Source organism: Gastrolobium bilobum, unplaced genomic scaffold (assembly GCF_033153095.1).
Source record: "Gastrolobium bilobum isolate Gb01-03AN ecotype WA unplaced genomic scaffold, APGP_CSIRO_Gbil_v1 utg8085, whole genome shotgun sequence".
Taxonomy (NCBI): Eukaryota; Viridiplantae; Streptophyta; class Magnoliopsida; order Fabales; family Fabaceae; genus Gastrolobium; species Gastrolobium bilobum.
Window position 1 is genome coordinate 697,859 of NW_026899665.1, and position 12,625 is coordinate 710,483.

Here is a 12,625-nt window from a genome sequence, read left to right on the forward strand (position 1 = left end):
ATTTTGTGCTTAATTAATAGTACTCCGTTTAGTTTTATTGTCTACCAATTCAACTCAAAAGCTTAAGCTGTTAGGTGAGGCTACATTAATGATTTTATATATCTCGACAGTCTCTTCTTTTTTAAATTTTCAACTTAAAACTAGAATGGCAAAGTTCAATTACAGTGGAGAATCAATCAATCAATCAATCCATACAAAAAAATCATCACCAGAAACCTATCATATGTTACAATGAACACATTGGTTATACTTAAACCAATGTATACATAAATAAATCCATTCTCATTTTACTCAACCCAATTTACGTCCAATTGTTTTAGTTCTGTGAGCCACTTGTGTGTATCTTGAGAAATATAGTCTCTGGATGGTGTCTTGATCTCATTATCTACATTAGGTGACATTATATGAACAATTTTCTTATCCTTGTTGGCAAGCTTTCCCTGTCTGCTTGGTTGTCTCCTCACTTTGAGGGACAGAAGGCGAGAAACCTCATGAAGTCCACCCCACTTTTCCAGTGCACGCGCAATATCAAAGCGCCCTGTGGGAAAATTCCATTATGTACTACTGCTATGTTCAAAATGAAACTGGAAAGAAGTTACATATTTGTGATGTTGCATGTTACTACATCCATCTTTCTTCTTTAGAATAGAAAGTGATCAAAGCTAAGTTGAGAAGGGGAATATATCTCAACCTACCTGCACGCTCAAATGACTTCCTACTGGGCATAAATGAAGGGTCCATTCCCCAGTTCCTTTGAAATCTACTTATCTGCATTAAGAAATGAATTATATTCTGATTGAAGATATCAACAATGTTATGCATATTCTTTAATCATGAAATAATCTTTCATAGATGCATAACATTTATCTTTCATCATGTCATTGTCATTCTTGTTAGCGGAAACTAGATAGAAACTTTTGCAGCCAACCTCGTCCTGCAAATTTTCAAGATTGTCCCAGTAACCCTTTGGTTTGCGGTGCTTGTAAGCAAGAGAGAGGTTCATCATTGTTGCAATCTTTCTGAATCCACCCATGCGAGTTATAGCCTTCTCAATGTCCACTCTTCCATGCAAACGAAGTTGCTTCCTCATTGGCATAAATCCTTCCTGTCCATGCTCCCCAATGAATCTCAGGAGTTCAGATTTTAGGACTTCAATATCCCTCTGTAAGCCTGCAACTCTAGGCCTTTGTTGAGATGAGCTTTGAGCATTGCAATCAGAGAAGTCATCAACTGAACTATAGCTGTCATCATCTTCAAAGCCAGATGAAACAATTTGTTGCCCTGAATTTGTATTCTGCTCACAAACTTCCGAGATATGTGATGCTTTCTTGTTCTCAACATAGTCTCTTATTGCACACAAGTTTGATGGGAGATCTTCATAAATGACCTGAAATAATATTGTTCAAAGATCTTATAACATTTCGGGCATTCAAGTAGTCAGTGTGTTATAGATATAATGTTTGAAGTGACAAACAAGTGGATCAATTTACCTTCAAAAGATTGTATCTAGTTCAAACAAAGGTACACGGATTTTTATTTTCACTAAAACAAAAGAGAGAGATATGGATAAAAGAATGTATCTTGCTTCCACTTATATAGGTCAAAGATACTGAGTAATTTCCATTTTCGGTAACTTAGCTCCTTTGCAGTTTCTATCAAAAGGTTATCTAAGGTGGACTATAATGAACAGTAGGTGGTTAAACTATTAGAAATAATCAAGTATTAAAAGCAAAATGAAATTGATATAGACAAACCTCTTCCATGATAGCTTCAGAAAGGAAAGTATCTTTGCGCATTTTTGACTCCACAGTGTACTTAAGCAGTGTATGATGATTTCCTAGTTGCTCAAAAATCCATTTTCCCTGGAACGAGTCGAAGTCCCCTTCAACCTGTTCAAAACTGATTTCTTGTTCTAGATATTCACACAAGTCTAACACAACACGAGCATGAAGCACCATATAAAGTAGTCCTTTACAACCTTCCTGCACATTGATTTAACCAGGAATTTACATCAATCACATAATTTATTGATAAATTGTATCACAAGTTCATGCTTGTATTTAGTAATTGTGCTAATAAGGAGATACTTCTGCATTTTACTGATAGTGGATGGTCATGGTAAAACAATGCCTGGTAAGCATAATACAGTGGCCAAGAAACATACTAGTATATAAACAGCTATGATTCTCTCATTTTAAGACCTTGTTTCAGTGACATTGAACCATACCTGAAGAATGCGGACTTTATTGTTATCTCGTGATAAAATCTTACTGATGGCTAAATTTGGAACTATCCTGCAACAAATGATTTTAATTTTGGAGCCAAATCAGGAAAATGAAACATAAAATCTAGAAATATTTCACAGCATGTTTTTTAATATCTCTAGTGTAAAGAAGAAGCACACATTACTTACTCAGGAAGAGTCTCATAGGAAGACAGAACATTCCATACATCACGAACTGGAGCTTTAACTGTCATGCTTGCAACAACACAGCGATGAACACCTCCATTTTCCTTAGCATGAAAATCATTTCATTAGTTAATTTGACAACAAATAGAGCTCATTCTCAGAATTAAGGTCACCTCATAACAATTTAGTATGGCAAGTTACCAAAAGTCCATCAAATCTGCGGAGATGAACTTCATCCACCACACAAGGCTTGTCAAGTCTGCAAACTTTTCCAAATACACCCCAATTGCTGTTCACTTCATTTGAAGAGATGGGCATGGAACCGGAAATTGAGCTGGCCAATCCTTCTTTGTTCTCTCCAGGTGACAATTTGTCACTTTCACACAAAGCACCATTGATCTTTTCGACAGATGACCCGTTAATAGCAGTAGAAGTTTCATGCAAGTGGTTTTCTGGCAGGGAAAGTTTCTGATTTCCCAAAATATTCCTTTCAACCCTATATGCCAAGGCTCTGAGGTTTATAGGAAGATCTGAGCTGATAATCCTTTCCAAGAAAATAGCTGGGAAATTGAATCTCGGTATCACGTTAACTTCATAAGATAAATTAGTTGATGACGACCTGCAAGAAACAGAATTGAAGGATAAACTATAAAAGTAAAACAGTTATGCCAATAAAAGTTCCATATTGTAGAAAATTAGAATTCAAACATGTTTCCGTTTTTATTTCCTATTAATTAGGATTGATTATGATTGATTAGGATTGATTATGATTGATTAGGATTAATTGTGATTGATTAGAATTGATTGTGATTAGGATTGTGATAGGATTGATTAGTCATCGCTTAGTCATTCTTAGCGATTCTTTCTTGTATAAATACTCACTCATGTAATTTATTCAATATCAATATACAAAAACTTCTTTTCAATATGGTATCAGAGCGGGTTCGTTCCTACCCTAATTCAAATCTGAAATAACCATCCAAACACTTCCATCACCGTCAAACACCTCCTAAACACCGCCTTGAATCTGTCCAACACAGAAACCTAGTTTACTGACCTCCGATCAAAAAAGTGAGGTGACCATTCGACTCAGAAGGATCCGACGAGTCGACCGCCGCTGGACCCATCGCCGTCAGCCGCTGCACGCGCCACCACGCGCCGCCTTCCAGACGTTTTTTTTCCGTCGCGACTTGCACAGACCTTCTCGCCGGCTTCTCCCCTTCCTGTTCCAGAGGTCAGATCAAAAGTTTACAAAACTTGATTTTTCATCAACGGTCAACCCTTCTCTTTTTATTCATGGCTTCCTCAAAACACTCTTTTTATTACCACGAGCAACCTCCTAAGGCCACTAGTCATGTGGTCCAGCAAGGTACAACTTTCCATGTTGATAGTCAAAATCATTGGATCCTTGATTCTGGAGCCTCTGATCATATGACAGGTAATCTTGGCTTGTTTTGTTCATACACTCCATATTCTGAACCTTCTCGGGTCAAGATCGCCGATGGCAGTTTTTCCCAGATTGCGGGACACGGAACCATTAAACTTTCTGAGCTGATTACTTTGACATCAGTTCTTTATGTTCCTTCTCTGACTTGTAATCTCATTTCCATTAGCAAGCTCACCTCTGAGTTGCATTGCTTTGCTAAATTCTTTCCACATGGTTGTGTTTTTCAGGAACATGACTCGGAGAGGATGATTGGCAATGCTAGAGAGGATGGTGGACTTTACTACTTTGAGGAGGATGTGACTCATGAAGCTGTTTTCGTAGAAAAAAACTCTATGTTTCCTTTTGATTCATGTAATGATGTTATGCTGTGGCATCGTAGGCTAGGCCATCCAAATTTTATTTATCTTCAGAAGTTGTTGCCAAACTTATTTATTAATAAAAGTCCAAGTTTGTTTTCTTGTGATATTTGTCAACTTGCCAAGCATACTCGTGCTCATTATCCTTCTAAAGTTCACCATGACTCTTCCCCATTTTCCTTAATTCATAGCGACATATGGGGTCCAGCCCGTGTTAAAAATATTTCAGGTACTCGATGGTTCATTACCTTCATTGATGACCATTCTCGAGTTTGTTGGGTGTATCTTCTAAAGGATAAGTCCGATGCTGCATCCGTGTTTAAAAAATTTCATGCCATGGTTCAAACCCAATTCCAAGTTGCTATACAAATTCTTCGTACAGATAATGGCAAAGAGTATTTTAACTCTATTCTTGGAGAATATCTTTCCCAACATGGCATCCTTCACCAAAGCTCGTGTCCTGACACACCCCAACAAAACGGAGTTGCGGAAAGAAAAAACCGACATCTCCTTGAAGTTGCTCGGGCTCTTATGTTTACCACGAGTGTTCCTAAATATCTTTGGGGAGAGGCAGTTCTCACTGCCTCGTATCTGATAAATCGAATGCCATCTCGCATTCTGAAATTTCAGTCTCCTCTTTCTAGTCTTGTTCGTATCTTCCCTTCCTTCCGAGGTGTCTCCTCCTTACCTCTTAAGTTATTTGGTTGTGTTGTATTTGTCCATATTCCCTCCCATCAACGGTCTAAGCTTGATCCTAAGTCTCTCCAGTGTGTCTTTATTGGTTATTCTCCTACTCAACGTGGCTATAAGTGTTATTCACCCTCTTCGTAAGGTCTTTGTCTCTATGGATGTCACTTTTTCTGAGAATGACCCTTTCTTCCCCTCGACTTCTCTTCAGGGGGAGTCTATAGGAGTAGATGAAGATCAGTCATGGGAACCTATTAATGCCACAGTATTACCTCTACTTTTGGAAACAGGGGGAGCTACAGAATCCTCACCATCAGGAGCCTCCTCAAAATGGGGACAAGATTATAGCAGGCGAAAGCCTCCTCAAAGTGTGAATAACCCAGAGCCTCTACACTGCCAGGATTCTGAACCATGTTCTAGTTCCAGCACCCCAATACTTGAGTGTCATGGTGAAAATGATCTACACTTGCCCATTGCTCTCAGAAAAGGTACTCGATCTTGTACTACTCATCCTATTTCTAATCATATTTCATATGGAAAGTTGTCCCCAGGGTTTCGTGCTTTCAATACTATGTTGGATAGTACAAAGATACCGAGAAATATACATGAGGCTCTCAATGATAAAAAATGGAGGGATGCTGTCTTTGAAGAAATGAATGCTTTAGAAAGAAATGGAACTTGGGAGATAGTGACCCTACCCAAAGGAAAAAAGGCAGTAGGATGCAAATGGGTGTTTACAATAAAATTCAATGCAGATAATAGCATCAACAGATACAAGGCAAGATTGGTTGCAAAGGGTTTCACTCAGACTCATGGGATAGATTATCATGAGACTTTTGCTCCGGTTGCTAAAGTCAATACCATCCGAGTTCTCTTATCTCTTGCTGCCAATCTAGATTGGCCTCTGCAACAGTTAGATGTGAAGAATGCATTCCTAAATGGTGACTTACATGAAGAAGTCTATATGGATCCTCCACCTGGTTTTGAAAGGGGAAATGAATCAGTGTGTAAACTAAAAAAGTCTCTATATGGATTGAAACAGTCTCCCAGAGAATGGTTCGACAAATTCACACAAGCAGTCAAAAGAAGAGGCTTCATTCAAGCACAGACTGATCATACTCTCTTCCACAAACACTCTAAGGATGGTAAAATTGCTATTCTTATTGTATATGTAGATGATATAATTCTTACAGGTGATGATATTGAGGAATTGAACACCTTGAAGAAATTTCTAGCAGCTCAATTTGAACTCAAAGACCTTGGCACTCTCAAATATTTCCTTGGTATGGAAGTTGCTAGGAGCAAAACAGGCATCACTCTAACACAAAAGAAATATGTTCTAGATCTTTTGTTGGAAACAGGAATGTTAGGGTGTAAACCTGCTGAGACACCTGTGGAACCTAATACCAAGTTAGGTATTGAAGATGGGAATGAGGTGGATAAAGAACAATATCAGCGATTGGTTGGTAAACTAATCTACTTATCTCATACGCGTCCTGACATTGCCTTTGCGGTGAGTATGATTAGTCAATTCATGCACTCACCCAAGGAGAAGCATCTTAGTGCAGTCTATAGGGTGCTTAGATACCTCAAGAATACTCCAGGAAGAGGATTATTCTTTAAAAAGGGGTATAAAAGGACAATTGAAATCTACACTGATGCAGATTGGGCAGGCTCATCAGTAGACAGAAGATCTACCTCAGGCTATTGCACCTATGTGTGGGGAAATCTTGTTACTTGGAGAAGCAAAAAGCAAACAGTGGTTGCAAGAAGTAGTGCTGAAGCAGAATTTCGAGCTTTAGCTCATGGAGTTTGTGAAGGAATCTGGTTGAGAAGACTTCTTCAAGAGTTGAAGATTTCATATTCCCTACCAATAAAACTATATTGTGACAACAAGGCAGCTGTTAGCATTGCTCAAAATCCTGTGCATCATGATCGAACAAAGCACGTGGAAGTTGATCGTCACTTCATCAAAGAAAAATTAGATGATGGAAGTGTGCATTTGATATATGTTCCAACCAAAGAGCAAACGGCAGATGTCCTTACCAAGGGCCTACACCGTCCAGCATTCGAAGACTTGATTGGCAAGTTGGGAATGATCAATATTTACCTCCCAACTTGAGGGGGAGTGTAGAAAATTAGAATTCAAACATGTTTCCGTTTTTATTTCCTATTAATTAGGATTGATTATGATTGATTAGGATTGATTATGATTGATTAGAATTGATTGTGATTAGGATTGTGATAGGATTGATTAGTCATCGCTTAGTCATTCTTAGCGATTCTTTCTTGTATAAATACTCACTCATGTAATTTATTCAATATCAATATACAAAAACTTCTTTTCAATACATATCAACGGCAAATGAAGTTACCTGTAAAAATCCCACTTGAACTAAGACTAAACAAATAAGGACAGCAAAGCTTCATTATCTTATTGGGTTCGTTAATGCAAAATGGGGCATACAACATACTCAAAAGTTCAAGTTCAAAACACATTGATATAAAGCTATTCAACTGAATTATATATGAACTTCCTTGTATCTCAAAGGAAGTCCCACAGATTCTAATTTGTGGTATCAGACATAAAGCCAAAAATGAAGCCTCTTTAGTCATCGGAACTTCATCCAAGATTCCACCTTTTGACTGTGCTGGCTTTAGATTAGCATCATGTACAACACATAAACGTCGGTTTGGATTGAACCAATTTTAAGAGTTTTAAGTCCAGTAAGTTCAAAATATAGCTTCTTAGTAAGCAATTGGCTTTGAGAGTTATAGATTCTACCTTGTTCCAGATTTTACAGACCATTTGCCCTCAAACTTCTTAAAGTCTCCATCAACCATGGAAAAGTGAAGTTCTCGATCCCATGCCTGAAGCATTGAAAAGAATATGTAATATTAGAAAATAGAAAGTCTTATAATTTTTAAAATTGTCCTGTGCGGCGGCATCCGTTCTTCCTAGGTGCCCATTTTTTAGTTACAAATAGAACTCATTACTAATATGCAGTAACTGAAAAAAACAATGCTTCTTATGTGCCAATAAAAAAACAAGTGTTTATATACTCTTACAGAATTGAGGAATTCTTGAAGATCCAACACAACACGAGCTTCTATGTGCCAATACATTGCCCTTTGAAATCCTCTTTGTTCTAACCATATCCGTCCAGGATATGGACAAGGAATTCTCCCACTAACAACAAAACAATGCTCATAATCTCTCATTGTCCATACTATATATAAATTTAAAAAAAAAAAAAAAACCCACTTTTTTATTTTTATTTTTTTCTTAAACTTCAATATCAAAACTTTGACAGCAATATTATACATTACCTCCACACAAGGTTTGGTATGAAATCAGCGAGATGCTCATAATCAGTGAGAGCATTCCAAACGGAATCAATGTCAGCATTGATAGAAATATTGGCCTTAACTCTTCTTTCCCTCCATGAAACTACTTGGACCTCACAGTGCACCTCTCTGTCACCCTCCTCTGCTACCCCATTATTAACATTCCTTTCTTTTTCCAAATGGCTTCTGGGTTTGCATTGGGTTGAGGAAAGTGCAATGCCCTTGTGAGCAAAGTGGCAGGGGAAGAAGAGACTCAGAGATAGAAATGCTGGTTTGGATAAAAAGCTTAGAGAAAGAGAAGGGTGAGCTACAAGGTTGGTGCTTGAAGAAGTTCTGCATGTGGTGATCATGAGCACAGTGAGTGAATGAGTTAGTTTGTGTGGAGAAGGAATTGTTGTTGTTGTTCTTAGTTCATGTCATGACATTGGATGCAGTTCATCGTAGCCACCAGTTTTTGCTTCTGTCGTTTTCTTCTGTTCTTTGCACTTTGCTTTCTTACATTGGTTGGTTCCATATGCATACACGTTGGTGGTGTTGTTTTTGTCATTTTATTTTATCCACAATTTTCAAACTTTTTAAGCATAAAAAACAGTTGATAATTATTGGTATAAATTTTAATAATATGCTAGCATAATATTAAAAAAAATTAATGGACGTTTTAACTGTTAAACTTTTTTTTTTACAATAGACTTAATATTGGTCTATTATTTTATATTAGTTTTACTAATATAAAATGGGTTAAATTTATTTAATAAAACTAGGTGATTCAATCTAATAATAAATAATATTAAACAAGAAATATTAAATAATGTGTTATTATCATTCTTCTTTAAATGATGATAAAAGCATGTTTATTATGTTTTTTTCTTATTTTTAGAATCAACATTAAAAAGGAATAAAAAGGAAGGAAAGTCTTTTCAAAATTTAAATTTCCTAATTAAGCATGAGATTTTCTTTTTATGAAAATATATCAATGAAATATGTTTAAATAATATTATAATATTATTTTTAATAAATCTAAATCTCATGTGACATTGCGCTGAGGAGATCAGATAGTAGCGGTGAGTAGGTGGTAAATGAACCATCGGCTTTTGATAAGCTTTTGGCTCGACTCGTGAAGACTTGAGTTTACATGTCTAAAATTAGTTGTTGGAATCATGTTTGAACTTGTATAAAAACTCGTTTAATAAAAAAGCCTCAGACTTCAATTCAAAAGCTCGGTCTTAGAGCTTCTTAGGCTGGCCTAGTATATTAATTTTTATTTTTATTTTTTATATTACTTTTAGTAGCTCTCTCTCTCTCCTCAATTCATCTCACCCCATTTTATTGGTTAAACAGACTTTTTGAATGATTTTGTTTTATATTATGTTGTTTAGATGTACATTGAATTTATGAATATTTATGGAATTACTAGTGCTGTTGATTATATATTCTGTTTGGATAAATTTTTATTATCTTATATTTTTTAAACAGGCTATCAGACTAAACTAGGCTTTTATTTTTTGTAAGTCAGGTCACATGCCGATAACTATATTCATAACAGGTAACAGTCTTGGTCAGACTGACATATTTAAATATAGACTTAGTCTTTTAATACCCAAACTCGACTCGGCTCGACCGGTTAACACCCCTAACGGTGAGGGTCTGTTTGTTTGTGTTCTAATTTTATTGTTTTTTATTTATAGAATATTTAATGAAACATGTATTTTTTGCGTTTTTTATTTTAAAAATTAAAATTTAAACACAAAATAAAAATTACTCAAATATGTTCTCTAAATTTTTTTCTAAAAATTAAAAAACAGTTATAATTTTTAAAATTATTTTTACTGAATAGATATTATCAAATATATTTTATTATTTTAAAAATTAAAAAACTATTTTTGAGAACTGAAATAGGCCCTTTGTAATTCATTAACTCGTTATTCAATGTACGGAGTGTTAATTGTTATTATAATTTTTTCTGTTGTCACTAATTTTAAATTAACTTTTTTGTAATGACTCCATTCAATGAAAAAATTAAATACAATTTTATGTTTTGAATTGAAAAATGAGAGAGTAAATAAATACTGCAGAGCGAGGCTTTTTGACCAGGGATCCAAATCTAAAAATTAAATAAATAAATAAATTATTGCATATTTGAGGAAATATATTTACTATGTCTTAATTAAATAATTGGGTCAAATACTTCATTCAATGAATAAATTAAATACAATTTTATGTTTTCAATTGAAAAAAGAGAGAAAATACTACAATTAATGGAGCGAGGCTTTTTGGACCAGGGGCCAAATCTAAAAAATAAATAAAATTATTGGATCTTTGGAGAAATATATTTACTATGTCTTATGTATAGTACCCTCGTACCACAAATAAAAAAATAAAAGTTGGAAGGCTTATGTTTATTTTTAAAATGTGAGTCTCCATCATTAATATACGTGGCATAGAGTTGAAATATGTTTTTCCAAACACCCAATCAAAAACAAATTTGGAGAGTTGCACCCGTATGGTCAAAAAGTCATGGAGCAATTTATGGTTTAACTGCATGCAGTATTGCAACAATTTTTGACTATTCTTCTTGTAAATTGTTATTCTTCAAGAAGTGATGTCACAATTAATAAAGAATGTGGAAGATTTTTTTGGTGGTGGCTTTTATATAAGTTGCAATTCGCAGTGAGGTTATGTGTATGTGTAGGGTAGTGAAAATAGGTAAGCTTGTTTTTGTTATATAACAAACATGTTCAAGTTGTTGGCTACAGTTGTTGTATTAGTAATGGGGATTGTAGTCCCAATACACTGTCAACAACAAGATGATGGATTGTTGGCAACAAGAACAGTGCGTGTTCAAGGACAATGATCTTGGTGATCGTTCTCTTCATTATGGAACCTTCCAACAATGGTCCTTCAAAGATAACATTCGCGGTACAACTATGTTTTGGTGCACCGCTAGGTGGAACAGTGTGAAATCTCCATCTCCATCTCCATCACCACCTGGGTATAGCTTTCAAGTTTATAACTCCGAAAAGGATGGTTTATCGTGTTCATCAAAATGCTGGCGAAGTGTTAGACTAGATGGAGTCTATTTTTTTCTTGAGTACAAAGGTATCTGGGAGAAGAGAGTCCCATTTCCTAATTTACTTTCCTAAATTAAAACCTTCAAGTTATTATTCCTTCCTCTCTGCTCAAGTGAAAAATAAAATAAATTAATAATTATTCTTGTTCCATGCACTTATTATAATACATGTAATACTTTATCTATATTATTAACGAAGATATTTTCCTTTATTTTGATCGCGTTTCATCTTCTCACGTTATGGTTGTCATTAGTATAATTGTCACACTATCCAATTGGTGATTTGAATCATATTGTCTAATTTTTTTTTTACTAAAATATAATTTTAATCATTATTATTTTATTTTTATTTTATATAAATGGAGGGCCTAGCCCAGAAACACTAAACAGAAAACTGGTGCATGTTTAAAGTCACATGCTCCACCAGCAAGTTTGAACAGAAAGAATTTAAAAAGACTCAATGCTATCAGGGGGAGAGGAGAACACCCTCAACTCTACACCCTTGTGATTAAATCTTAACTTAGCTAAGCTATCTGCACAATCATTTAAATCTCTAGGAATGTACTCCAGATGAACTTGATCAAACGATTGGGTTGTTTTCTTTATACTTTCGATTAGGGAAGAGTAACCACATGGATTAGCTATAGCTTCTGTGCAGTGAATGGCCTCTTTGCTATCACAACCAAGCCAGACAATAGGTAGTTTCAGCTCACTAGCTAGTTTAAGGCCATGAAGAATATCCCATAATTCAGCTTCCAAAAGGGTACAGGACCCTATGCTATAAGAGAATCCACTTAACCATTCTCCATTTGAAGAGCAAGCAAAACCTCCACAAGCTCCTATGTGGGTTGAAAGATTAACAACACTATCCACAAAATTTTCTACTCCTTTTTGGTCAAAAATCTGGCCTGATCTACCAGAAAGGTTAGGATCCAGATAAAAGAGAGAAAGGATCAGCAGTTCCACTATTCTTCATATCAGCAAGGTAACACAGAATCTTGTGTACTGGATCTTGAGGTCTTGAAAATAAATCAGCATGAACAGTGGAATTCCTCCATTGCCATAAGAACCAGCAAGTCACAAAATTTTTTTCTATCAACGAATGCCAGAGATGCGAAGTAAAAAGGCTTAAATAAATTAAGCCTGAACCACTCTATTCCATTTACTGTAAGAAACTTACTTGGGATTTTGCCAGCAAACCATCTCTCCCAAATACTCCAAACCGCTTTGCAATCTCTCAGAGTGTGGATTAAAGTTTCTTTATCATTAAAATAGGTGGGGCATTGCACCTCCCCACCACTCCAGTGACA

The 12,625-nt window shown here is 35.6% G+C and overlaps 1 protein-coding gene across 1 annotated transcript; it reads right to left on the reverse strand.

Moving 5' to 3' along the window:
• Nucleotides 1–123: 123 nt before the first annotated feature.
• Nucleotides 124–8,643, reverse strand: LOC133292461 (uncharacterized). Its single transcript, XM_061490869.1, has 10 exons — nucleotides 8,231–8,643; nucleotides 7,970–8,090; nucleotides 7,686–7,771; nucleotides 2,612–3,029; nucleotides 2,414–2,514; nucleotides 2,228–2,294; nucleotides 1,755–1,982; nucleotides 929–1,387; nucleotides 696–768; nucleotides 124–538 (listed from the first exon to the last, which is right to left on the reverse strand). The coding sequence occupies exons 1-10, from the start codon at nucleotides 8,596–8,598 to the stop codon at nucleotides 288–290; spliced, it is 2,172 nt and encodes a 723-aa protein (XP_061346853.1). The 5' UTR covers nucleotides 8,599–8,643; the 3' UTR covers nucleotides 124–287.
• Nucleotides 8,644–12,625: the final 3,982 nt, after the last annotated feature.

Bases quoted from the DNA above. Each gene is read 5' to 3' on its own strand.
- LOC133292461 (XM_061490869.1), bottom strand. From the start codon at position 8,598: ATGATCACCACATGCAGAACTTCTTCAAGCACCAACCTTGTAGCTCAC. The intron at 3,030-7,685 runs GTAGAATCTATA...TGTTTCTTGCAG, and splicing joins TCTGTAAAATCTGGAACAAG to GTCGTCATCAACTAATTTAT. The intron at 769-928 runs GTTGGCTGCAAA...TTCTTAATGCAG, and splicing joins TTGAAAATTTGCAGGACGAG to ATAAGTAGATTTCAAAGGAA.